This window comes from Patiria miniata, unplaced genomic scaffold, assembly GCF_015706575.1.
Source record: "Patiria miniata isolate m_02_andy unplaced genomic scaffold, ASM1570657v1 HiC_scaffold_9, whole genome shotgun sequence".
NCBI lineage: Eukaryota > Metazoa > Echinodermata > Asteroidea > Valvatida > Asterinidae > Patiria > Patiria miniata.
Genome location: NW_024037076.1, coordinates 26,128,168 through 26,155,370, shown reverse-complemented (window position 1 = coordinate 26,155,370; position 27,203 = coordinate 26,128,168). Strand labels below are relative to the sequence as shown.

The following is a 27,203-nucleotide window of genomic DNA, read 5'->3' as shown; positions in this document are numbered from 1 at the left end:
GCTGCGCTCAAGGCATTGGCGCAGACCAGTAAACAGACTTTTACCGAGCGCGATATCGCCAGCTTGCTGCATGTGCTACATGCATCATTCGTCTTCTTTACTTCATGCGCAGTACTTAAGGTTTCAAACCCGAATGTGACACTAACAGTTCATGTGTGATGCATATATCCGAGAACTGTTTACTGAAATGTGCGTAGGGTGGGAATTAATTGTATATCAAGATGTGTTTTCTCCCCCCCCCCCCCACCTCTTTCTGTCTTAGTCTATGATACCCTTAGACTGATGTTTCTGCGAAGATGTGTGGTCTGTCATTTGGTAGGAACTCCCGAAAACACATGGATAAGAATGGGGGAAAAGTTTTTATTTTTATTACTTAGCTCTCCCTATGCTCTTCAACAAACTTGAAATTTGTCTCTACTTGAACAAATTTTTCTTGCTAGGATGCAACCTCAATCCTGAAAAATCCTCCAACTGCCTCCATGTAAAAATTGCATACAGCCTCAATCCTCCAAAATCCTCAGTTATTTCCTGAATGTGGTCCTTGGAGGGGTGACCACTGCCTCAATCCTGCAATATCCTCCAGCCATCACTGTCAGTATGTTGAGGCAGAGCCAGTAACATCCTGGAGCAATGCGGAGGGTGTCAAGTAAATCTAGGCCTAAATGTACATGTATGCATGGCTGAGCATAAAGAACACGAGGTCTGGCCCAAGACCTTGATACAGTGCATCCTCCAAAATCAGCCACACATTTTTGCCATATAACCTCAATCCTTCAAAATCACAAAGAGGATTTGGGAGGATTTGGGAAGGTTAGGGTTAAAGAACAAAATCTTTCCTCTATTTTTGTTTTTCTGCTTCCCTCTGGGAATTTTTATTTTTTTATTTTGGCCTGTTCCGCTCCTGTAATGCACAAAAAGATCTGCCAGAATTATTGTCAGACCAAAAGAATTCGAATGGAAATTTCCAAAAATGCGGACTTGACTCATCTTTGGAAATGACCTTCCTTGATTGTTTACTTAAATAAGACAGCATGCCAGAAGGACTAATTTCACAGGGAGTTTAGTGCCATTAAACCAAGGAAGGCCAAAAAATAAATAAAAACACTTCTGCTTCTGATTACATGGCATTTGAAAATAGTGTAGGTATAGGTAGGGAATTTTTTGGGGGAGGGGCATTGATCATATTTAGGTGTCTGTGTGTAGTCGAGGGTAAAAGGTACTAATTGATGTGGTGTTTTTGTTTGTTTGTTTTTTCATCTCCCCCCCAAAAAACATTAGGGTACGGGCTGTCAAAATAGGGTAGGTTGGGTAACCAGAAGCAGAATATTGTTTTTGGCCTAGCTTTTTAACAATAATTTGGTCAGTTACTTTTTGGATAGCTGCAAATGATCTACTCTACTGTACCGGTACCTTTAAAGAGGTTGTGGAATGCTGGAAGACATTTCCGTCATTTTTCGGCTATATGTAGCCTAAGATGTGATGAAATAAAAACGACTATTGTGTCTGTCATGAAATGAGTACAAAAGGTACTTTTGAGAGCTGTTTTACAGGTCCTGTTTTGACCCGAACGTGCAATTTGTGTAAAAATCGTCGTTGGGGGCAGCAAACAAAACAGACTAAATCGTGACTTAATAAACAGGACTTGTTTGTAGTACGCTGCATCGGGAGTCCTGTTTATTACGTCAAGATTTACTATGTTTTGTTTGCTGCCCCCAATGACGACTTTTACACAAATTGCACGTTCGGGTAGAAACAGGACCTGAAAAACAGCTCTCAAAAGTACCTTTTGTACTCATTTCATGACAGACACAATAGTCGTTTTTATTTCATCACACCTTAGGCTACATATACCCGAAAAATGACGGAAACGTCTTCGAGCATTCCACAACCTCTTTAATATTATCTGTCAGCGGCAAAGTGTGTTGTTTGTGTCGTACATGAGGTCTGATCGTCAAAGCTTCTATCTGATAGAGAGCTTGGCAAGGATTAGACATTTATCCACAGAGGAAGAAAAAAAAAGTAGAACGCATATCACAGAGGGACACATAGACTTAATGATGTCATCTCCTACGTGATGCAACGATGCGGTTGTCATGGCGATCTGCACGATAAGATCAGGTGGAGACAGGGAAGAGAAAAAGTACATCCCCCGGAGTCGTCTGTGACTGGTGACAGCTCTCGATTGTTATCGCCTCGGCCGACTCGAAAGCCCTGAAACGATAGATGTCTTCAAGCCCCCTCTTCTCCAATTGATTCAATTGTGGAATATTCAAATTTCCGTTTAATCGAATGTAATTCAAAAGTTAAGAGGGGCTGGCATTTCAATCTACAAGTAGGCCAGCCAAATGTGGGAAAAGTTCTCTAGAAATTAATTTCACGGCATTTTTTTGGTAATAGCTGGCATCCATGCTAGATCAATTCTTTGAACCATAACAAACAAGACGTGGGTGGATGCCATCGTTAATTTTGACCCTAAAATATACCTTATTGGCATAAATTGTTTATGTTTATGCAAATTAGGTATATTTGGGTCAAAATTAAGGGTGGCATCCACCTACATTTTTTTCTCCATCCTTTGACTGATTGATCTGACATGGTTGCCTGCTATTACCTAAAAATGCCGACCAAAGTGTGATATTCCACATTGGCTGGTCCACTATATAGTGTTATAGAATCTTGTTTTATTCTTTCTCAAACATTTTAATATTTCAGGTCACCGCAGTCAAAAAAGCAGTTTGCAGAAACTTTTTCATTTCACAGGAATTTCAATAATATTCCTGATACTGAACAAGGATTTTGGGTTAACATTGTTAATAATTAACTGAAAAAACACAAATTCACAATGGTACACCATAAAAAAACCTTTCAGTTATCAACAACTTCTGCTAGTAATATTAACAATGAATAAACAAAAAAATCATTAAAAAATAAGAAATTCAGATCTTCTATTGAAAGATAGTTATATTTGTTTTGACACGATTCCCTCTCTTTCAAAAAAAATAGGGATAAAAACTATAAATTGAAAATACAATTGATCAAATATTTGAAGGATTGGCATACATACATGTACATGTAGTCTTGTACCCGCTATACTGGGTAAGGCCCAAAAAAAAAGTCTCCGGTTTCTGGTATGGAGCTTGCCCAAAAAGTTGTGCGGCGACGCGGCCTTTTGGGGTTTTTTTGACCTGATTTTTTTGCTTCAAATGTCGGCTGATGACTGCAAATGGTGTCCGACTAACCTTAGTGCAAATATATGGGAGTCCAGAGAGGCCACATAAAGCTTATTCTCGATCTAAAAACACGTTAAAATTGTGCAGCAGCAGGATTCCAGTCAAACCAGTGAGTTTGGCGGTTTTGAGACATCATCTTCCATTGAAATTTTTTTTCTTTTCATTTTGCCGATGCGCATGGCTACGGCGACGCGCGCGCATACCAGAAACCGGAGACTTTTTTTTTTGGCCTAATCCATAATAAAGGGGACTTGGAGGCATTTCAGATAACTTGTAATTGTGTTTAAAATGCTGAAGGATAAACGTTGGACGTTAACGTTAAAGGTTTCTGCTGGCTCTGGGTAATTTCAGTCTGATAACATGCATGCTGAGATCACAATCTTGCCTTGAGGAGTTCATTGGAAAACGGTGAAAGTCGATATTTGAGTAGTCTGAGGCTGTTACATGTGTGTTTTTTGCTTTGTTTTTTTTAAACAGCAAAGATCTTATTTTGTTATTTCTTGAGAAATTCTGGTTATTGAATTTCTTTTTTAAAATGTGTGTTTGTTTTTATAAATTTAAGCGCACATATCCACCATTACTGGTAGTTGTGCTCAATGCGCCACATCATTATTACCTCTGCTCATCAGGCCAATGAAACGTTCCAAAGACCATCTTAGCTCCCTGGGGAGTATATAGCTTGATGCTGCCATTTCAGCGCAAAGCCGAAATCAATCAGAATAACCTCTGTCCTTACAGGTCTCTCAAACCCACAACCTGCAGAATTTTCCGCACACCAAGAGTTGAATGGTCCAGACCATGAGGCCACAACACTCCACACTAAAAAAGATACATTATTTTCCAAAGTTATTGGTCTACTTTATGAGATGTACATGTAAACAAAGTAAACAAGTTTGAGTCAGCTGGCTTACCCTAGCAAACTTGGTCGATTTGGTAAGACATCCGCAGCCGATATCACAAAACGTTACGCAGTGGCGTTATAACTCCACTTACGCCATCATTTATTGGGTTGCAGTTTTGACACATTTCCCAAAAACTGCACAGTGCGTAAGCCAGCAACTAACGCATTATGGCGTAACTTATGCAGTCATTTTAGGTGGCGCAAGTCGTGCCGTAAATGGACAATTTCGTTGACTGTAATCGTGATTGTTGTTGAGCCTGTCATTGCTGAACTTATCCAAGATGATACAAGAAACTCACAGCTTTGTTTTCAAAGTCAACAAATTGCCATTTCACCTGTGACAGAAGTTAAGTGTTGCCACATGATTCAGAGGAAAGTAGGACAAACATTGCTTTTCAGAATAAGAGGTGGGTGTGATTCAACAACTGTTTTGTGACCAAACAGAACTCATACACAGCCATCGTCCAAGAGGTTTGAATAATTTCAAACGTTGGACAGGTACGCCAAGTTTCACGAAACGGTTCGTAAGTTTATTGCATAAGTTTGTAAGTTTAATCCTGCGCATGGCGTAAGGTCACAATGTTTTGTGAGATTGGTTGCTGCACTAGTAAGCAGGAGGTGATAGGTTCGAGTCCCAACTGAGTCAGATTCTTGTCCTTTGAGGATGTCGGAAAGCACCGAACATTCATCGGTAAAGGGCAAAACAGAGGATTTCAATTTGTATCACCCACACTCAAAATGTTAACACAAGTTTAATAATTTCCAAATTTGCATTTTCTGTGAATAATTTCCAAGTTTGTGTTTCCTGCTTTCTTTCCAGGTGATGGCCACGATGTCACTATCCAACTCCTTAACCACAAAGACGGCGTCGTATCAGAAGATATTGAGCTCGTCAGCCGAACCGAACCTAGCAAAACTGTCAAAGTTGTACTCCATTGTCGATTCATAAGTAAGTAAACGCTTGAATTCGGTGTGAATTCAGTTTCTTTTTACTTTTTATTCCTGTAAACAATTATAAAGTTGAACAAAGAAATTGACTGAAGCAGGAATCGAACCCCGCAACCTCCCGTACGGTAATCCGGTGGTCACAGGTTAAAATCCCACTCTGGTCAATTTCTTGTTCGACTTTATAATTATTACCTTTTATCCCTCGAAGAAAAAAAGTCCTTCAAAAACCAAGCCAAAAAGGGTTTTTTTATCTGTGCAGAGAATCCATGAAAGTCATCAAACTGAAAATTTTCCTCTCAGGAATTGAAGACATTGGCTAAAGCGATGCCCAGCTTACTTTTTTGATCATGCCCAACAATACAATTTGAAGGCATTTAACCAAAACAGATGCCATGAATTTACATTGTTTATTGAACTAAAAACCGAATCCACCCTGCAAGTGATGAAATATATGTAAGATAACAGTGTGTTTATAACGATGTGTAGGACAGGCTTTTAAAACCACTTCTGTGGATAGCAAATGTGTCAAACATTGAAGTTGATAATTTGCTTTAAACCCTAACAATGTACACATATATTTCAACACGTCTGTTCTCTATGAATGAATGTGGATGCTACTAACTTGCTACACGTAACACACACATTCAGATATTTAGTCCATAATTGCACTTTCCATTTCCTTGGATATGAGACGTACATGTTCACGTACATCCACACATTTCATTCAGCAGAATTTGTTTCTGAGTTGATTTTGCTTTTGTCTGCATTTTGTATCAGTTTATTATTCTCCTTATTTTGCCATGTGAATTGTTTTTCTCATGATGTGTTGCTTGTCTGTATGCATTTTGCTTTGTTTTGCTTTTTAGCATGCAGAGTGCACGGACATACATGTAGCATTATCAGGGTAGATGCTTCTTTTTTGTAAGAGAGGTTTCACAAGGGAAAGGATACAGTTAGCGCGCCGAATCTATAGATCATTAGTTTGTGTAATCTTGTGATGTCATACGCAACTCGCTATCCGCTATGCGTGCACATGGCACATACCGTATACATGTAGGGTGCTACCGTACGTGTCAGTGCGAAACGCATGGGAAATTGTTGATTTTCACCTTCTTTTCCGGTATGGTTTGATTGAATGAGGATGAATTGCTTTCTGATGTACCATTTGTCTGTATATGAAAGCAATATTAGCCTCAGAAACCGGTACGGGGCTTTCATTGGAGGCTGCCATTTTGGATTACTGCTTTTTTGGTAACAGTTCTTACAGGGTAACTAAGTGTGTACGCGTAAACAACACAAATTAATGGAATGGCCAATAATGGTTATGGATAGATCAACATAACATGTACATGCGAATGCGTATCTGTTCAGATGTGAAACCTCTCTATTTAAGGGCCAATCTAGTCACGGTAACACTTTGCAGAATTTGAGGTACCGGTAGATGTCATTGTCGGGAGAGAGATCTTAGAATGTTCAGTACAACTTGTTGGTTGAGAGCTAGTAAAAAGGTCCTCAACTGCAGTCAGAAAATTTCTTGCAAAAAAAAAGTCCTGAGCAGCAGTCAAATAATTTCTGGCAAATAAAAATAAAGTGAGTTACAATAACTTTCTGAAACTGCCATTTGTTAAATAATTTTTTTCCCTAGCACCGCTTTTTCTATTTTGAGTGATTAATTTGACAATTTAACCAAATTTTGTAGGACCTTCTATTCCAAATACACATATTTAATGAGCTTATAGCTGTTAGATGACAAACTATGTGAAGAAATACGTAATTGTCTTACCCAAAAATTCAATGTTTTCAAAACAGTTTTGTGTCCTGCGTTCCCAAGTCTCGTACAACCCTAACGTACAAGTTTTCCTTCTCGCAAACAAAAGGTTGTTATTGTAGGCTCACGAAGTGATACCTTTGTTTATTCTGGACGGAAACATGGAGATTTGTGTTGTCAGAGAAAACACTACGGCTGTCCACTTAGCGCGTAACACAATCCCCCATCGCGGACGTGATGAACGTGTCCAACGAAAAAGAAAAAGAAAAGAGAGAAAAAAAACGGGGAAAAAAATCCATTGCCATTACCATTGCAACGTGGGAATTCTAATGGTTTTTTGTTTCGGGGGGGGGGGGGGGGGGGGGTTGATGACAGAAATGCCCAAGTTGTTCTGCAGCTCAGCATTTATCCACGGCTGTTCAAATTTGAGCTACAAGTATGCTGGGGACGAAAGCGGTTGTAACTGTTTGAGGTTGGTACGCACGTCCTCACAAAGTACACGTACTTTTGAATAGACTTCCGAAGTTTGGGATGCTTTGCTTTTGAAAGTTCTTCCAAGCTCGTAATCTTGAGTACATTGTATTTCCTCGGCACACAGTACAGTAAACAGAAAGTTTCCGTATACCGGTACATTTAGACTTTTTCAAAAATAAATTAAAAATACATGTAGATTTATGAGCAGTGCATAAATATTGGATTCGATCATAAATCTGCAGAAATTAAGTACAGGTACCGGTATATTTATTTTATTTACTTTTACTAGATAATTTCATAAGGAAATGAGAGGGAACTAATGAAATACATATACGGGCAATTCTCCATGGGAGAGCAAAAAATGTCAAAACTAAATATTTACATATTAAACCTTTTTTGTACTTTTTCCAGACCTCAATTAAATGGGGAATTCAGTTCAAAAAACGAAATTAAAAAAAAATACATATTTCTGGTAAAAACAGTGATTTTTGCAATTTATGATGAAAAACGTTCAGATTTGGTAAAAAAATAAAATTTTGTGTATGTATTACTTTCTGAATTATAGGGAAAAGATTTGATTTATTTTATGATGTTACAAGTTACTAACATTACTCAGGGTCATTAAAAAAAAATCTAAAAATCTAAATATATATATATAGATAGTGTAGGCCTTCATTTAAAAATGTCGAAATTAGCACGTAATTCCGTTACCGAAAAAATGGCAAAAGTTACTTATTTCACAAATTTTCTTGTTTTTTTTCTACAAATCATGTATGTTGAGAAAAGACCCTACTATAAACATAAATGAAAAATAAAAACTTTAAAATAGTAATTTCTTGGCATTTTTCCAAGTGGTAACGGAATTACGAAACGGTAACGGAATTACGGTAACGGAATTACGCATGCACAAAGTATGCACACTTCCCCCAGATTATGTACATGACATATTAAATAGGAGATTTGCATGTAAACCTTGGACAATAACTTTAAATACTAAATTACTTGTTAAATCATTTCCCTCTTTAATTTGCTATTATACAATTAAAAATAATCAGGTGTTCCATTGATATTTTTTACTTTTACTTTTTCTTTTTTACTATTTAAAAAATGCTAATAGTTGTTTGGATGCTTAAAGGGAATATACAACATTTGCAAACATCAGAAAATAAAACTACCAAGTTTTTACGAAATACCTTACTAGGATGTTGGTAAATGACAGTCTAAAGCATCCTGTAAAACTATGGCCGACCTGGTGTGAAGTAATTTTCAAAAAAAATTATATTTTTGTATACATTTCCAACGGTGGTCGGCCGACCACCGTTGGAAAAACCTAACTATTTTTCAACTACTGCTCCAACTTTACACTCTTTCCAGTCCAAATTTTGTTTGCTACACCTATTTGTTATGTATGTTCATGAACGGGTGCAGGCCAGCTAGTCTGGTTCCCTTACCTTCCACTTTTCCAGCATCTATAAATTGATCCATTTTACCTTTAGTGGAGTCAAGGAACCAGACTACTTGAACAGTTTTGTTTTTCTTGGTTTTCCAGCATTTTCGAACGCAAAACTTCAAACAAGTCAGTGTAACAATATTTGATCTATTATACTAACCCCCCTCAAACAGTTCATTTCTGAAAATTACAGCAAAAGCCAATGATGTACATTCCCTTTAAATATGTTGCCAAAGCCGTTGTCTGGTACCCAGAGAAAATATATTCCACAACACGTACATGTATATATGAAAGTTGAGTACCAGACTGTACTTGTACTTCTACTTGGCATAACTTAACATCTTCCCTTGCTCAGAGATGCCAACCAGTACAGTTTTATTGTATTTTCCACGATAAACTAGTGAAATACGATAATACAATTGTTCATAGTAAAATTTGATTTTCGTTAAAAAATGGCAATGCAGCCATCACCAGACTGCTTTCATTTGACCTTGACCTTTGACCTAAAAAATGTAGCCCAGACATGTTTAGGCCTACATTTACATTTTGATGTGCTTATTTTCACTGAGCTTTCCCCTTGTGGCATTTTATATACTTCTAAAATTTGTATTGTGATGAGTTTATGTTGAATTAAATGTTAATGTATTGCATTTACCTATTAAATGTAAACCTATGGCGTAATTCCGTTACCGCCCAGGCGTAATTCCGTTACCATGATTAAAATGCAAATTATGAAAAGAGTGATTATTTTTTCAACTTTGCTCTGCATTGTAGTTAACAACACCCCTGAACTCTACAAATAACAGGTAGTGTCCAATTTTAAAATTTCAAAACTTCAGAGAGTTTTATTAATTTATGCGAGAACTCAAATATGCTTGTCCTCCGTCCGTAATTCCGTTACCGATATTAAGCTCCGCCCCTAAAAGGGTAATCTTGTGGGATTTTTTTTTTTTTAGCGGTCAATCAATTCTACTGGGTCTTGGCTCCCTTTCCATGTTTAGATTAGCTGCCTAGCATTGAACATATTTTCTTGGGAAAGAATAATCCTTGACAAAGTGACAAAATTCCGTAATTCCGTTACCAAAGAATTGCCCATACATGTGTGTATTTCATTGGGTATGGATAAAATGGGCAAAAAGAATATTCAGTGACAATATCAGGCAGTGGCAAAGGAAAAAAGTTTTTTTGGAGGGGGGAGGGGGTTACCAAGTTATTTTACCCACAATATCAATTTGTTGGACGGCCTGAGACTGACAGTTTGAGTCAAGTCCACATACATTTGTGTATTGCGTGCCACCGCAAGCAGGCCACCGCAAGCAGGCCTTGTGTGGAGAGTGCGTTCATTGCGTTGATTAGATGCGCGACTCCCCCTCCCTCCCATCCTTCCTCTTTTTTTTTCTCATTGGGGAGTGGTTCACCCCTCCCTATACCACTGATACCAAGGCATGTGAAAATGTACATGTATATCCATAGGACAACTCAGTTATGATCGTTGTACAGTGATATCTACATACATCAGGATTGATGAAATGATTGTTAACCCTCCTACTATTTAAACAGTCACAGAGAGTCAAAATTTCCATCCACTTCCTCTGCTATACTTTTAACACAGGCTAGTCACCAGCAGTCAGATAATATGTCAAGCAAGCACTGTGACTAGTCAAACTCAGTCAACAGATCATGAACAGACAAAGCAGGATAGTTGTAGGCACAGCTGGCTTATCAATCACCCACAGTCAAAGCACAGCTGTATCAAGATACATAAACAGTCACAGCCAGTCATCCTGCTTTGTATGTACCGGGTACATGCTGGGAATTATTAACTGTTGAAAACAGTCACTTTAAAGATATAGTCCATCATTTGTAATTTGTGCATTTTGTTCGTTTGAAGCAACAAAAGTGCTCAAAATCTAATGAAGGATACCGAACAACTAACCTGATGAACTTTCAGCTCAGCTTCAGCTGTATATTCCGAGAAAAACAGCATTCTAGGATCTCAATTTCAAATCAAAAGTTGCTGAATCATGTTTTGAATTGCAGCTATACGCGATGCCGCGCACTGATCCGACAAATTATAGCAACTGTGCGTCGTGCCAATGCTTGCGCGCACTGCGCCGAATAACAAAACGAACAACTAATTTAAATTTTCCTACGGTGCGTCTTAAGACGCACCGTTGGAAAGGCCTTCTTTCGTTGTTTACTTCTAAATGATAGCTTGCCAGAAAGATTAATTTCACAGGGAGTTTAGTCCACTTACTATCTTTCAACCAAGTGTGTTTTTCAACAATAATAGGCCAGTTACTTTTTCGGATGGCTGCAAATGATGGACTATAGCTTTAATGAGTGCTTTTGACTGAAAGGTCAATGTATGTTGCCTTAGGAGGGTTAAAATTACTGCAATACTGGTAGCTTACGGTAGGCATGTTAGGTGTGCCATCGTCCCAAGAGTGTACAAAATGTGTTTGCTCAGACTCACAGATTCACACATGATGTACGGTAATCACGTCTATGCACATTATGCAGCAGAGATCTATATAAAAATTAAAAGTGGCATCCATTTCCAGTCTCTGTCTACTAATAATGTGAATGACAGATGGTACCGTAATCAGAATCAGGACTGCAAGGTGAACCATATTGAAACCTAGATAGAAGTTGATCATGTCTGACATGGTACGGTACATGCATCAACTGGATTTTTGACATATATTCCTTTAAAGTTGTTCTCCCCTGCTATTTTTTCGAGATTCACCCTGAAAAATTGATTTTTTTTTAAAGAAAATTAATTGCTCTTTTTTTTTTCTAGCAACGAAACGCAACTTTTTTGAACGACACAAAGTAACCCCCTATAAAAGTGAATGTTCAAAGGTTTGAAAATGTCTAAAATAAATGGGGAAGAAAGGGCATTTGTTTAATTTTAATAAAATATACAAATTGAAAATTTTGTTCGTAGAAATTGAAATGCATACAACTGAATTTACTAAAAACGTCAGATGCGATATTATCAGACAAAAACTTTGGCAGCAATATGTTGCTATTTATAAAGATATTTGATAGTTCCACTTTGCCAGACAATTTTTTGAAAAAAGTTTGTCCAACAGAAACTATATGTTGATGTACCTGTATGCTGTAGGATGTTTAAAACTTGAACATGTTTTCGTCTTTTTTGCGTGTTTATCCGTAAGACATGGATTGTCGCTTTCAATTCTACGACGCTTGTCAAATCCACAGGCTACTGGAATTTGACGCCGCCGCCATTAGCGTCCGAACCAATCTAGACTGGCAATGTTAAAATCATCCCCCAGCACTTCTTGTATTTATTGCAAGCCGGCCAGTAGCCATCCGGAAAATCTAAGGGAAAGCAATCCCTGTATGCTGATACAACCCCTATCTTCTATGAGCCACGGGGGGCAAAAAGTAAAAAGTGTGACTGACAAGTCTGACAGTCGTTAATTACCGCCAGATAGTCCTTTGTTGCTTGACATTTACAGGAAGATTACAGTACCGCCGCCGGCATCGATTTTAAGCTTTAAATTCAGAGCATTTTTTTTTTTTGTACGGATTCTTTCATGACTGCCACTATCATACATGTACCGGTATAAGTTTGACATTTGCAGAGCTGTCGGTTATTTTTAAACTCTTGAGTATTTTCAGCTTTGTTTTTTGTTTTTGGTGTATTCCCTTCATAAAGAATTGGCCTGTGAAGTTGTATTGGGGTGACTGTACTCCACATATTTACATGGGCACGTCATTTTAGATGTTATCTGTGTGCCAGCCGAAGTCACTTCAGAGGGGATGTGTTCTGAAGATGTGTTCTGAATTGTGTGCTCTGGGTTTGTAACATTAAAAGGCGATGGAAAAAAAAATTGTCTGTCAACAACGTAAAGTCTGTGAAGTACGAATATATGTGGCCCTCCAGCACAATGCCAGTCTGAAGTTGCACCATCAGATTTAGTGATACAGCCTATAATAAATTGCACAGGAATAATGTATGCAGGGTGGTAAAAAAAACACCAAAAAGCGCAACTTCATACGCCCAATATTCAGGGACCTAAACCATTGATATGTATGGATGGGGACATTTGTTAGAAGGAAAATGATACTTGGATATAAACAATCCAAAACGTAACATTTTCGGGGATTTCAGGCCGGAATGCCCCTTTAACATGACAATTCATAATTAACTCTTATTTTTGTAAAAAGTAGTTTCATATGCTGTCCAACAACGACATTTTAACATCCCTTTAAATCCCTGAATCTTCGTTTTCATTCCAGTAAAAAGTCCTATACCGGTTCAATCAAGCGAGCATACATTTACATGAATGAATTGATCTCTCGCTTTCATACAATCCATAACTACTTCAAAATCCACCTGCTAAAGAGAAATATTGTACAGGAAATCTCCCCACGGCCGAATAAATTGGAAAATTTTGCCGTTTGCCGGGGGAGGGGTACTTTTGTCATTGATCGATATGGCCTGGGGAAAAAAATACCCCTCCCGCAAGAAAAAAAACCCAACAGCTGGCGATTTAGAAAACATGAACGATATGATTATGAGTACAATGTCCATGCTCGCTGTTAGGGTCGTTCGTCTCCCCTGCCCCCCCCCCCCCCCCCATCCCATCCAAGTGGACTGGGGACCCAACCTTGTTCCCATAGGGTCTGCTCTCAACCTCGCGACAATTTGTAGACCCCGGTAGGGAAATTCAAAACCGCAATAATAGGTAACGGATTTATATCGTGTACTTGGGGATTTCATTCATTTCTGTGTATTAGTAATGTTCAATGTGAATTTTTTACATACATCCAATCCTCCTGATAAACAATCCTCCTTTTCCCCCATAATTATTATCATATTCAGTGTGTAATACTGCATGTTGGATTGGTATGATTTATCATCATTAAAACTTTGAAGAAAACTAAAGTTGTGTTTTCCACAACGAATTGATTCCGTCTGTTACCCCGGACACCCAATACAAAGACAAAGACTGATTTAAAGCATGGTCAGGCACCAGACTATTCTGTACCTAATTATAACGTGCACAATTTTTTAATGCAAATAATCTAGTACCAGGGTGAGAGAGTAGGTAGTGGGAGCGTGCTGCTTCGCCATCTTTAGATCTTGATGTCAGGGTCGGTAATAGAATGAGTGTCTCGTAGGCGGATGATCTGTGCAGAGTGTTGATGCACGAGTCAGGCCTTCTTCATTTAGTTGCAATATGCAAGGCCCGACAGGATCCTGAAAAAAACCTGTGGCCAGCATCACCAGTCATTGAGCGAGCCCTATTCAAATCAACCGTGGCAAAGGTGTTTCTTTGTCGTCATTCACCCCCTGTTAATTGTGAACTGTATGTGGTATCTCTGCCAATCATAATGCCGAAGACGGTTGTTTTACATGTACCTCCTGTTTTCTCTCATATTCGTTCCTCAAAAACAGAACTCTGTAGCAGGTACTGTAGTAGTCTCGGCCTAAGACGTCAGTGATCAATGGCGATAATTGCTTTGTTGTAGAGCGCTCTTGCATAATTGTTGGTTTTGTTTTTTTAACTTTCTCGCACTAACGTCTTGGGCAATTCGTAGCAATGGGAGCATGGTCATTTTATGTAAATTAGACCGTGGGTGAAAATAATCAATTTGATCAAACAGCAGTTCCCATTTGATACCGTTGTGCACTGACGCAGGGGTATCACTTCGTTGCATAATTAGCAATGCTTGATGACCGCAGTAGCGCGTATGTTTACAACCGTCGCGCGAGCACGCAACTGATTATAAACCATTTCTCAATCGCAGGTCCCCTAGAAAAGCCTCTAGAGGGAGAAAATAAAGAACAAGTTAAACCGCTACTACGAATTACCCAAGACTTTAGTGCGAGTAGGCGCGCTGGTCTAATTTTTGTGCCATTAGAGGGCGCACTATTGTACGATCCACTATTGATCACTAGCGTCTTGGGTCAAGGCTACGGTAGCACTGTAGTTGAGACCAGAATGACCCATTATAGTGTTTGTTGCCAAAATTTAATATCGTTAACAAAAATTGAGAGATGTTGCAATGAGTTCTACCCTCTACCAGTAATCCTTGTCTTTTATTCACTACATGTGCATGTACCGTAATTTACCATGAATGCACTTCCTACATGTACCTTCAGCACCCATACTCCTCCCCGCCTACCCTCCTTCCCCCACCTTACCTCACCCCCACCCCCTCACCCCACCCCCTCCTTCAGCCAAATTGAGTACATGTAAGTCATTCCTCGCTTGTACATTGTCTTTTCATTTTGTATTGAAAGCTCAGATATTTTTAATACAGTATACATACATGCAACATCAACAACAGAGCCACAATTTTTGACTAAAACCCTTCAGTTTGTTTCAAGGAACCTTTGCTGAATCTCTTCCTATTGTTGTGGGCTTTTTATTTCCCCTGTGCGTGTGTGTGTGTGTCTCGGAGTTTCCCAGGATGGTGTCTGAGCCGTTCTTCGATTTCTATCTTTGACCTTTTTAGACCCAGGTAGGTGTGCACGTGTCGTTTTTAAGTGTGACACTCTCGGTCAAGTCGGTGCAAAATATTTGTCGCATGTATGCGCTCTGTATGTTGTACATGTATCGCAAAATTAATTTTGTGGGTGTTTTTTTTTTTTAACGCAGTAATGTTTTTAACAGCTGTTCACTGGTTTCTAAAGGTTCACTGGTACCACTTTGTGAAAAGAAACCTACATGAATGTACTTTTGCACTTCTGAAAAAAACCTTTAAAAACAAAGTTCAAAAAATTTAATTAAAAAAAATGGTAATAATCACATGTTAAATATGTAATAAGTATTTAACTTGGTTTTTTGCACACTTTACTTCATTCAGCTGGCCAAAATGAAATTGAAAAATTAAACTAGTGACTTTTTAGTTTTCATGTGATACTGTAGAAAATAATAAGCACAATTATTTAAAACTGATGCACACACAAGTGTGTATTTACCTGCAATCGGGGACCCCCTATTGTCCCTCTTTTGTTTGTACTTACTTTTTAGGACGAGGAAGACCTCCCATATGTTTTGTACACGAATCCAAATTGGGGACCTCTCTGGAATTGGGGACCCTATTGTCCTCTATTGTTCAACGTCCCGGACCTATTGAATGCAGAAACAAACTCACACACACATGGTAAAAAAAACAGTCGTAAATTTCCTCTAAATGTATCGATATGCAAATAACTCCACTGCAAGGAATACCGGTATGTATACTGGCGTGAGTTTCTATTTTTGAACTGAAGCCTATTCCATGTGCTTTCTATTCATACAAATTTTTTTTTAAGTGCAATGGATTCTGACGTAGAAATTAAGGAAGAAAAAAAAAATTGAGGCAATTCCGACTGCCACTGCGCATTTGCTCGGCTTGATCGAGTGTGTCACACACATTTGCCATAATTGTTTTCATTGGAGTTGTCTGCCTGGCCTGTCCACTCTTCCTCCACCTTTTTTTTTCTATTTTTTTAAAGTCATGTTAAAGCCGCTGCATTCTGTCAAAATTGGCTAGCTGTTTTTTCCCCTTGTCCATGCGATTGCCAATCATCAGCGCAGTCGGTTGTTAGTGAGGGGGCGAAAGCTGAGAAAGCATCAGCTGAATTTTTCATTTGATAATAGTAGTGCTGCTGTTCAAGTGTTTGTCCGCATCTTTTTGGTGCTTCTGTGTGTGATTACAGGAGACAATCACCAGAGCCAGTGTATCTTCCATTGGCTGCATTAGCTTGCTGTCTGTTCAAGTTTTTGCCCTGTAGCGTGCTTACAAATGCTATGCTAGACTTAAAGAAAGCATGTACATTGTACAAAATAGACATTATACATTTAGTTTGTGTGTGTGAGGCATGTTTTTTTGAGGGGGCTGCTGCTTTTGGTCACTATGCAGTTTTATAAATGTGGCTGAGCGTGAATATTAACAGAGTTTTTGGTGCTACTGAGGGTAGTTGTGGTGTGTTTTTATCTTTGTACTGTTTCTTATTCTGACTCTTGCTACTTTTTTTCTATTTTTTAAATTCGCTGTCTTTTATTCAGTCGTTGCAACTGTTTGTGTACAGTAGGCTATAACAGACCTTGAATTTAAGCTGCCACTGTCCTGAGCGCTTCTTCGCAACCTGCCAACCAAGCCATTTAAAAAAAAAAGGGTTTCTAAATCACCGTACGGCTGGCACATCAGACATTTATTGCTGCGCAAGGACGTCGCCTGGTGCTACAAATGGTTGATGCGAGTGCGCGCTTCCAGCTTCTGCGTGGAAATTCCAGTGTCCAGCAATGGGTTCTGTGAAAGTTTGCCAAGAGTTTTGTTAGCACATGTTGCAGATCTAAATGGGGACAAAGGATTTGGTGTGGGATCTCTCAAACATTCTGGTAATGATTAACATTACATGTAGAAGAAAACAACAAAAAACGTGTGCATTAATTGTACCAGTAGTTAATTATCATTTGCGAAATGTCATCAAGCTGTTGTACAATGTACATGTACGTACCCGGTACATACATGTAAGCAGCAAGACTCCCACGCATGCTCCAAAAGCAGGTCCTTGCAAGCATTTGCGCACGTAATTGTACTCATCAGTATCGTTTATAGTCTAGTGTTGCTTTGCTACACAGATCACTGAAACCCCCCCGAGCCTTACAACCTGTCAGCTTCGGTAAAATCTGATTACTTTTAATAGGGGGGGGGGGGGGGGGGGAGGCAAGCAAGAGGAAAATCAAACTTATGGTCAGGTGGCAGTATAGTACATTTTTGAGTCTGAAAATATTGAGAAAGCAGGATGTGTTCAGTTAAGCACCTGCAGCAAATTATGTGTAGTTTTTTTTGGTTTTTTTATTAAAAAAAAAAAAAAAATATTAAAAAAAAAATTATTTAATACTTTTTTTTTTAATAATTTTTTTTTTTAAATAAAAACAAAAAATACTATTATAATTTTTTTTTTTGGGGGGGGGGGGATAATAGTGTTAATATATGTTGTTTAAATGTTGATGCTTGTTTTGTTTGGTCGTTGTTTGACTACCCTAGTTTTGTGATTTTTTTTATAACTGATTGGATCACAGGTGTTGATTGAGTGTGGTCGGTTGGAGGCTAATTTTTGTTGTTGTTGAAGATTCCTGCGTGCAGAATGTTCCAAAAATGAAACCCTGGGATATGTAGGGAGTGGCTTACATGTAGTTTCTAGACTCACTTCAAGAATGTAGTTTTGATGTTTATGACAACTCATCTCGGAGCATTCATGCATCATGTTTCTCAGCTATGTTGAGATAATACTACAGTTTGTTTTCCTATGTATTATGTGTATCTTGTTACGCAGAAGTACAATTGCACTGTCATTATCCACAGCACACGCATTCCTTCGAAGTGCATGCACATTTAGTTGGAACACATGCACTGTACTTTTTGACATTCTGATAGCAAGAATAGCTTTCATTTTATGCATACCACTCATTTAGTTTGGCACAGTCCATCATTTGCATCTATCCAAAAAGTAACTGACAAAATTGTTGTTGAAAAGCATACTTGGTTTAAAGATAATTAAAAAATGGGACTAAATTCCCTGTGAAATTATTCTTTCTGGCAAGCTTTCTTTTTGAAGAATACAATGAAAGAAGGCGATTTCCAACAATGGGTCTAAAGATGCATTTTTGAAAATTTCTGTTAATAGTGCATTTTTGAAAATTTCTGTTAATAGTGCATTTTTAATTCGGCGAAGCACGCAAGCATTGGCACGACGCGTACGCGGTCGCTATAATTCGTCGGTTCAGTGCGCGACATTGCGTAGCTACAATCGACTGAATGAGAACGTGTCCCAGACGCTGAATTCGGGTGAAATTTAAAACTTGACCCGCAACTTTTCTATTGAAATCGAGATCCTAGAATATTGTTTTCTCGGAATATTCCGCATTCACTGAGGTAAAGCTTCATCAGGTATAGTTGTTAAGCGCCCTTCTTTAGATTTGGAGCACTTTGGTTGCTTCAAACGAACATAATGCACAAATTACAAATGATGGACTCTACTTTTAATTTGGCTCTGTGTGTCAGTGTTTGGCGAGTCGTGAAATAGATTCTCTGATTTCTCCAAGCACATCAGAAACGGGCAATCAGTGACAGGACTTTGGGTCGTAATCACTGGGGAGAGCTGTGAATTCATTACTGCTTCACGTGCTAGCTTGTTTTTGTAACTGTTATTGAAATCATTAATTACTTGTGGCGTACAGGACATTTTGGCGTGCCCAGGTTGAGAACATTGCATTTGAAAGAGGCTTTTTTTTTGGTCAAAATGCAAAGTGATTCTCGTCTCAAAATATCCTGATGCTTACAACAAATCCTTCTCTCAGCGACAAGTTTGCTTTTTCCCACAAGATGTCCTTGTTTTGCCAATTCTATTTTTTGTTTATTCAGAATTACCTCTGGACAGTCTGTGCCTGTCTCTCTCTCCTCCTCCCCCCCCCCTTCCAATCTCAATTATTTACAGTCAGCCAGCCAGCTAGTGCCTAGTCCGGGCAACTGACCTGAATAGGGGATCCAGTGGATAAAGAAGAGAACAAAACGAGAAACAAAAAGGGCACGAAAACAACCCGATAAAACAGCGCTTGCTTAGTGTTTATCCCTCGCAGACTGTACGTGGCTAGCTTGGGGGGGGGGGGGATCTTCACCTTTTTGCCGGGAGTGCAAATCAAGTTGGCTCAGATTGCCTTCAATTCCCCGGATTCACTTGTTTTTCTCTCCCGCAAACATCTGTCGTGTGTACAGCCTCCAAGATTAATTTTTGTTTTTTCTCCAATTGAAGCTGAAAAACACTCTTACAATTTTTTTTTTTCGCGGTAGATGAACCGGTACTTGATTGAGGAGCAGAATTGATCTTGTGCACAGTTTAGCATAGCAGAAAATCTTAGCATGCAAACAATTTTATGATTTTTTTTCCTTGGTTGTTCAAAACAAATTTCGTCCATGACAATAATTATTTTAAGGATCGGCTCAAGTTGAATGTTTTTGGGAGGTTTTTTGTTTTAATTTATTGATTGATTTATTTTCTTTCTTCTTTTTATTTATTCAATTTTTTTTAATTATTTTTTAAATTTTTTTTATTTATTTCATCTTGTTCCCCATTTTGCAGTGTTGCAAAACATATTGTGAAAAAAAAAATAGATACGGGCAGTTTAATGGCAAACAACTCAGTTGAGAAATCAGACTTTTTTGCCCCCCCCCCCCCCCCCCCAAAGGAAGTGGCCAAAAACAAAATTGATGAAATTCACTCGGGATTCAAGGCAGATGGAACTTTGATATATAAGAAGGGCCCCAGTATGTTATTTCACCCACCGTGATTTGCACATAAATATACATGATAACGGACTCCGGCCACTTGACGCGTAAACAGGGGATAGCGTACAGAAACTGACAGTCTTATGTGAGCTTGAAAGTGCCGGCGTCCGGCGCCGATCGCTGGGCAAGCGCGAGAGAGAGGGGGGATTACTTGAAGATTAATGGAAGTAGCCTATCCATTTCCAGAGAGACCGTGGAGTGTGCCGCGGGCCTGAATAATTGAGTGCGCATCAGGGGGGCAGTAAGCTCACCGCGAGGCCTGCGTTAAAGTGCTTGGATGCAAGACCGGTCAAGAGACAAATAAGTAGCCCTAGCGTTTGAAATAATGTATAACTGACCTTAAAAGAGGACCAAAAGCACAAATGTGCAGGATCTTTCTTCTGCATACCTTCGAGAGTTACTCTCTAGTTTTTTTTTTTTCAAGATTGAATATTTGTCCGCCTTATGATTTTTTTTTTTTCCTTTTCTTGTAAAAATATGCAAAATTGAAGCTCGCTTTTTGCTGCTGTTGCGGTGGTTGTGAAGTGTTTGTTCTAAGTTGGGAACTTCTTCTCAATTGGGAATTGTTTGGAGTGTCGCACAAAAACATGTCCTGTTCCAAGTTCAGTGTCTGACCTGAGAACACTCCGGTCTCTTTCTAAGGCTGGTACCTTCTTCGTAAATTGGTAATGCTGTGTTTTGCATTGACTGGGTCAGGGAATCAGACCAAGATGGCCGCTTTTGCTATACATAGGCCTATGTAAATGTTCTTTGTTGCAGAGTGTTTTTGTACTGTATGTCCATGTACATCACCACTTGCATTTGTTCCATGAACGCATGCTTTTTTGGGGATGCAGTGAGAGCAAAATTTCTCTTTGCTTAGTTTAATTAAAGGTCTTTGCTTCATTTGCATACAGCATGTACGTGTGTGGCAAACTATGTGTTTTTTGTTCTGTGTTTTCAATGCCACTGTCTGACACAGCTCATGAAGTAAATCAAGCATCAAGTTTGCACAAAGCTTCTGTTTGTACATTCTTCATCCATGTTTCATCAGTTCAGAAATATTGATATTTCCCCAGTGAAGGTACATGCACATGTATGCACTGAGGAACAAGATTGCACTTTTTCGCATGATTCAAATGTTATGAACGTAGTCAGAAGTAGTATTGCTAGAGCTTCTCGTAAGGTACATTGTCTTGTGAAAGGCCATTAAACAAGGCTCAAATAAATTGTCTGAACCTGTTAAGACCGGTTCATGCTCGGTGCAAAAGCCAACGCAAATGGGAATTCATGACGTCACGGCCAGCATTCGTGCAGCAAATTTGCTTTATCTTCTGGCAAGTTTTGCAGCATCTGTTTGATGACGTCAAATTTGCTTAGCATTCGCATATGCATGAAGAAGGAACCGGCCTTCACAAATGATTATCTGTGAGATGTAGACTGAGTGAAGAAAAGCCCATTGTGGTATTTTATCTTAGAAATGTAAAGAACATGTGGGTTTTCATGGGGGTTTCAATGGGTTTTTTTCATTTTTAAACGTTTTCCCCTCGTCTTTAGGCAAGGACCAGGGCACTCCACAAGTCAAGGAAGGAGTGCAAACGTTGTGTCTAGAGCCAGACCCATCTGCAGAGGAGTCGGAAGGCAGTGATTGGACGCCGTTCGAATGATGTCATCGCCGACCCCCACCATTTGACCTCTGCTGCCTCTTTCAAGAACTTTTTTTACCGTTAGTAGAAGAAAAAAAGAGTCGGCGGGCATCTTTTCAGTTGCTAGCATGTCTGTATTCTATAATGTGGAGACTGGCAGATGTGGAATTTGGAATTACAGATTTGATAGATTGGAAATTATTTTGTGGGAAATTAGTTCTGTTAAAGGTTCAATTCGACTACTGTACATGTAGGTGTCTAATTTGGTATTGAATGAGCTACATGTGTACGTACGTGGAGGCTCTTCAGTGAAATAGTGGCTACGGATTATTACTTTTTTCTTTTTAATATAATTTTTATTGTTAAACGCTCAAAATGGCCACATTTACTTTAGTTGGCATCAAAAAGTAAGAAAATATCAAATCACATTTTCCCATTATTTATGTTTGCCTCTAATAAAGACAGAAACAAGCCAGTTGTCTTGAATTTTTTTGGGGGGGGGAGGGGGGACCGGACAATTTAGTCTGAGTATCAAACATTCATGTGTGCAGAGTGACCACGCGCGCCAGCCAATCGAAGTCGACTTTAGAAATTGTGACGTCGTTTTGATCAGAAATGCGGACTAAGCTGTTGATTGGTTAATTTGGCTACCATGTTTTTGTAATACAACAGTGGTTTTGCATCATTAATCCCCTAATCTGCTTGCAATTAGTCATAGACCCTTGCTGTGCAAGGGGATATTCAACAGACTATACACAAAATTAAGCCTTTGTGTAAACTTAACAATCATTCATATATTTTGAAAATTTGGCACAATTTTGTATTCAACAGGGGAAACTTCCCAAGTGGGATTTTTCCGGGAAGACATTTTTCTCCTCTTTGTGAAGATGTTCGAAAGCATATTGATTGCACCTCGTAGGGATATAAAAAAATATAAATATATATAAAGATAGGTATTTTTTTCACCACTTATGAAAACATTAACCCTTGCGTCCAATTTGATTCATCAAAATTGAGTGTTACAGCTTGTGAAAGCTTTTTCCCACTCGTTTCTTTTTCCCTGAGTCGCGAGTGCCGCAAAGTGTTTGTGCAGTTAGGGTAACTTGAGACGTCTTGACTATTGACGGAGAGACGAAACAGATGAAATGGAAGATTTAGCTTTGAATAGACGATGAGTGGGTAGTAAGACATTTTAGAAAATCACGAGAAATGTTATACTTTTAATGCATGTTTTATGTTTTGTCCTGTATCACACTGAACTTTTATACGAATAAACCCTATAACCCCCATCGGGTATTCTTAAGATACCCTGCTAAATGCAACAATATCCAACTCAAATGAGAACCCTGCTAAATGCAACAAACTGCAACAGTGGATTCTGTTGCATTGTGCAGTGAACACAGTGCACACCAACTTTGGCACCAAGAAGTTACATGTACCCTGTTAAATGCAACAATATCCAACTCAACTCAAATGAGAACCCTGCTAAATGCAACAAATTAATTGCAACAGTGGATTATGTTGCATTGTGCAGTGAACCTAGTGCACACCAGCCTTGGCACCAAGCAGTTACCCTGCTATTTGCAACAAACTGCAACAGTGGATTATGTTGCATTGTGCAGTGAACCCAGTGCATAAAAGTCTTGGCACCAAGCAGTTACCCTGCTAAATGCAACAAAGATGCAGCAGCATGGGGACTTGAGTTGACTGCTAAATGCAACAACTTACAACAACTGCTGTTGCATTCTGTTGCATTTTGCATGGTTAGGCTTGTTTTCAGAAAATCAATCAGAAAGTGTAGGGTTTGCCTTGGTTGTTCCATAAACTGTCACGATACCCCGGGAAAATAATTCACAAAGTCTTCAAAAACCTGTTGAAGCAATGATTTTTGTATGATCAGAAACATTTGTCCATTCACTACAGTATCTTTGACCAAAATTTCATGGAATTATTATTATAATTTATATTTTTGGTTTTAAAATCGAACCATGCAGCACCAGCCCTGTAGCAGTGAACCAGCTGATGGCATTTTCAATTTATAATTAATTATTATTTCTGGTCACGAAATCAAGGATTCCTGAAAAGCGCCCTAAGCACTGTAGCTCGCAAGTCTGATGAAACCTGTAGAGAGAACACAATGAGAAAAAAAATTACAGTTTTTAGAGGTGGGAGGAAAACCCCAGAAGAATATTCTGGGGAAAAACCCACAGAATCAGGCAGGGACTGAAAACCCAATCCACATGTGGACCAGGGCAGGAATCGAACCCGGGCCACAGAGGCGGAAGGCGAGAAAAGAATTACTACGCCAAACTGACTCCACGAAATATCACAGTTTCAATTCAGTGATCGCAGGTTTATACCTATGAATTTCAGAGAAACAAAACAAGCCGAAATTTTTTTTTACTGAATTGCTCCACAGGACTTCGAGGACTGTTGGGGGGGGGGGGAGTAGTCTGGAGGTACATTACATATAATAGGATATTGGTTTGTTGTTTTGATTGTATAAATTCTTTTCTTTTTTTAATTAATAACCGTACATGTTTAGTATTTGAGGATCAGTGTATTGTACTGTATCTGACATCATGGACTTCAGTGTTTGTTGAACATGAAAATTTGAGCCGATCGTATGGGTCAGAACAAAGCTATTTTGTGTTGATTAATTCGATTGTAAATTTAGCCTGAAATCTGTCTAATATTTCTATTGTACATAGAGAGCAAAGCAGATGTATTATGTCGTGAGTATTTTCTTGACAATGTCGTATTGATTCAGATAGTTGGGTTTTTTAAAAATTGACATTAGATGTACACCAAATTTGATATCTTTACTGCCACTGCTTTGCCCGAACTTTGAGTTTGATAAAAATTCTCCACTGTGCGGTGTTCAAAATAGCTTAAAAAGCTGGACAATGCACTGCTTTATACTTGTGCTGAAAGAAAACCGCAAAATCAGTCAGACAGTGGTGAAAAATCAATTTTTTTTTGTGATCCATGGCTCCTGGCTTGTACATTGCAAGCATTACATTTGTCTACCGGTAACCAGGGGCAGATGAGACTGCCTAGTATCTCCGTTCATGCATAATAGAGGGCGCTATTTGACAAATCCTGGCGCGTTGGCTCGAGAATTATGTTAAAGAAAAAACAGAGTTTTGGAAAAATTTATTACTACAAGTATGCAACTTTTGCTCGGATCCGCTGATTTCCTCATTTTTTACTTCTCATGTATGCCATTACAAATTGAAAAACACTATACAAAGTCTTGTGTGGTTTGAAATTTCCTGGTTTTTTTCTTCTAAATCCCAGTTGCCGCATGTTACTACTAGCCAAGCCTGGGGCTCACAGTTCTAAGCTTTTAAATGACTGGTTGACCTTTTTGTAAAATCCTACCAAAAACGCAGAACGCTGTGGCACTTTATTTCAATGCTAATTTGAATGCTGTCAACTTGAGCATCCAGAGAAATCCATCATGCAATATGCATGCATTTGCACCAATAACCATACCCCAATTTGCTGTAATTGAGGCCTTGACTACATGCAGCCAACCACACAAAAATCTACTAAAGAGAATTGACAATCGGAATTGAGTTCTGTCTGGTTTGCACTGTAATAATTGACCATTCCGGGGAGGGGGGGGGGGGCATAGTAGGATCAGTATGCCAGAATACTTGATGGTCTAATTAAGTTTGATGTTGCCCCAATTGCCAAATTTAGTATGCTTGGCTGGCGTTTTAACTGATTGTTAGGCCATGTACATTGCATATGTATGAAGGGATCATGAATTTTCAAGATGTTGACGGGAATGAGCTTGTTTCTTACTTAGTTATTTTGTCTCAAGAGTGTCTTATCTGCTGAAGTAAAGTAAAAAAAAAAAAAGGGAAAAAAAAGTAAAGTCTGTCTCAAGTCAATGTGGCCCATCGAGGCCGGCGTCTATCTCCGGTTTCAGTAGCATGAAACGACTGAGAATATTTCTATTCCCACTGGATGGGATGCTATTCCATCGCAGGTTACACCCCAGCTAATGCCGGTACCCATTTATCATACTCCTGGGTGGAGAGAGGCAAGTTGGGGTGAAGTGGCTTGCCCAAGGACACAGCATATGACCAGCAGCTGGATTCGAACCCCTGACCCTCTGATCGGGGTCTAGGGAGTCACAAACCCTAACCACTAGGCCACACTCCCCACTTCTGCTGAAGTGATTCAAGCAAAAATGTTGTTTTGGTTGATATACAAGTTTCACAAATTTTTGTCAGCATTGCAGTTGCGGCCGATATGTTATATAACATGCACACATCAAAAACAGTTGGATCTTACTTTGTTGAAGTTAAATGTTGTTGCATTCCCATTCATAACTATAGAGGGCGCCACATCAAATTTGAAGCAAAACCTGAAACAACAGAAACTGCATAGCAGATTTTGATTTGCCATTTCTGTCGATCATGTCATCTTGAATTTTTTTTTTTTTAACTCTGAAATATCATCACATATATTTTAAAGAAATTATCTATAAAATGCATCTATATTGCCACTAATATCAATATTTTCAAACTGATAAAGAAATTCTACAAATCCGAGAGTTTATGAATTGTCGTCGTGGTTTTCTGCTTTGTTTTTTTTTTTAACTCATCTCTGATTTTATTTTTATGAAAGGCTTTGTATTTTTTTTTTGTGAATTGATTGTTAGCATATAAATGGCTGTGATGGACGTGACAGGAGTATAGTATTAAAAAACAATGTGGCCCAATTTGCCAAATCTATTGTTCCCTTAAGCTGAGCGGTATTTTGGGCCAATTCATCAGCAAAATAAAAAGAATGATATAATAATTGAAATTGTAAATTATTCATATTTGAAACAAGTAATCTCTTCAACGGAAAAAGGTTGGCATCTTTTGGCAACTAAAAATTATACAACTGCATGACACAATTTCTAATAATATTCAAATTGTTTTGTACGAAGAGTGACGTGTCCCGGACCACTAAAAGTAATTCCGAGTAAATTGGGGGTAGTATCGAAAACGAAGACCCCTAAAACGAAGACCGAAGAGTCACTTGAAAACAGGGGGTCTTCATTTTCGAGTGTGTATTCGAAAACCGCGACCCACTCGAAAACTTTAGCACTGTTTTCGAGTGGGTCTTCGGTCTTCGTTTTAGGGGTCTTCGTTTTCGATACTACCTTAAATTGGGAAGGGTTCGGGGTTTACAAAATTAAAAACAACACGACAGACCTTGAATTAGATGGATCATAATGGATTGATCAATAATGATAAATTGTTGATTGTGTATATTTTATGGCTTCGGGTATTTTTGTAGTGAAATTCCTACATTATCATCTTGAATCTCGATCACTGGATACCATGCTATCTGTGCAGTGGCAATCACACATACTTGTATCGGTTATTAGCGTTGTAATGAAGGTAGTTTTGGCTTATTTAAAAAAAAAGAAAAACCTGTGCACTGACAAGCTATAATGTCCTGTCAACTGTTGTAATGCATA

The 27,203-nt window shown here is 38.7% G+C and overlaps 1 protein-coding gene across 3 annotated transcripts in view; it reads left to right on the top strand.

The window, feature by feature from the left end:
- LOC119720591 (UPF0687 protein C20orf27 homolog) overlaps nucleotides 1-23,282 on the top strand; it is a 56,594-nt gene extending 33,312 nt beyond the window's left edge. For 2 of the 3 annotated variants that reach the window (XM_038190323.1, XM_038190325.1), the window contains exons 3-5: nucleotides 4,952-5,080; nucleotides 15,270-15,275; nucleotides 21,627-23,282. In XM_038190323.1, coding sequence (XP_038046251.1) covers nucleotides 4,952-5,080; nucleotides 15,270-15,275; nucleotides 21,627-21,736 — 245 coding nt within the window. In that variant the 3' untranslated portion in view covers nucleotides 21,737-23,282. The remainder of the gene's footprint in view (nucleotides 1-4,951; nucleotides 5,081-15,269; nucleotides 15,276-21,626) is intronic. The other variant, XM_038190324.1, reaches the window with a different exon arrangement.
- Nucleotides 23,283-27,203: the final 3,921 nt, after the last annotated feature.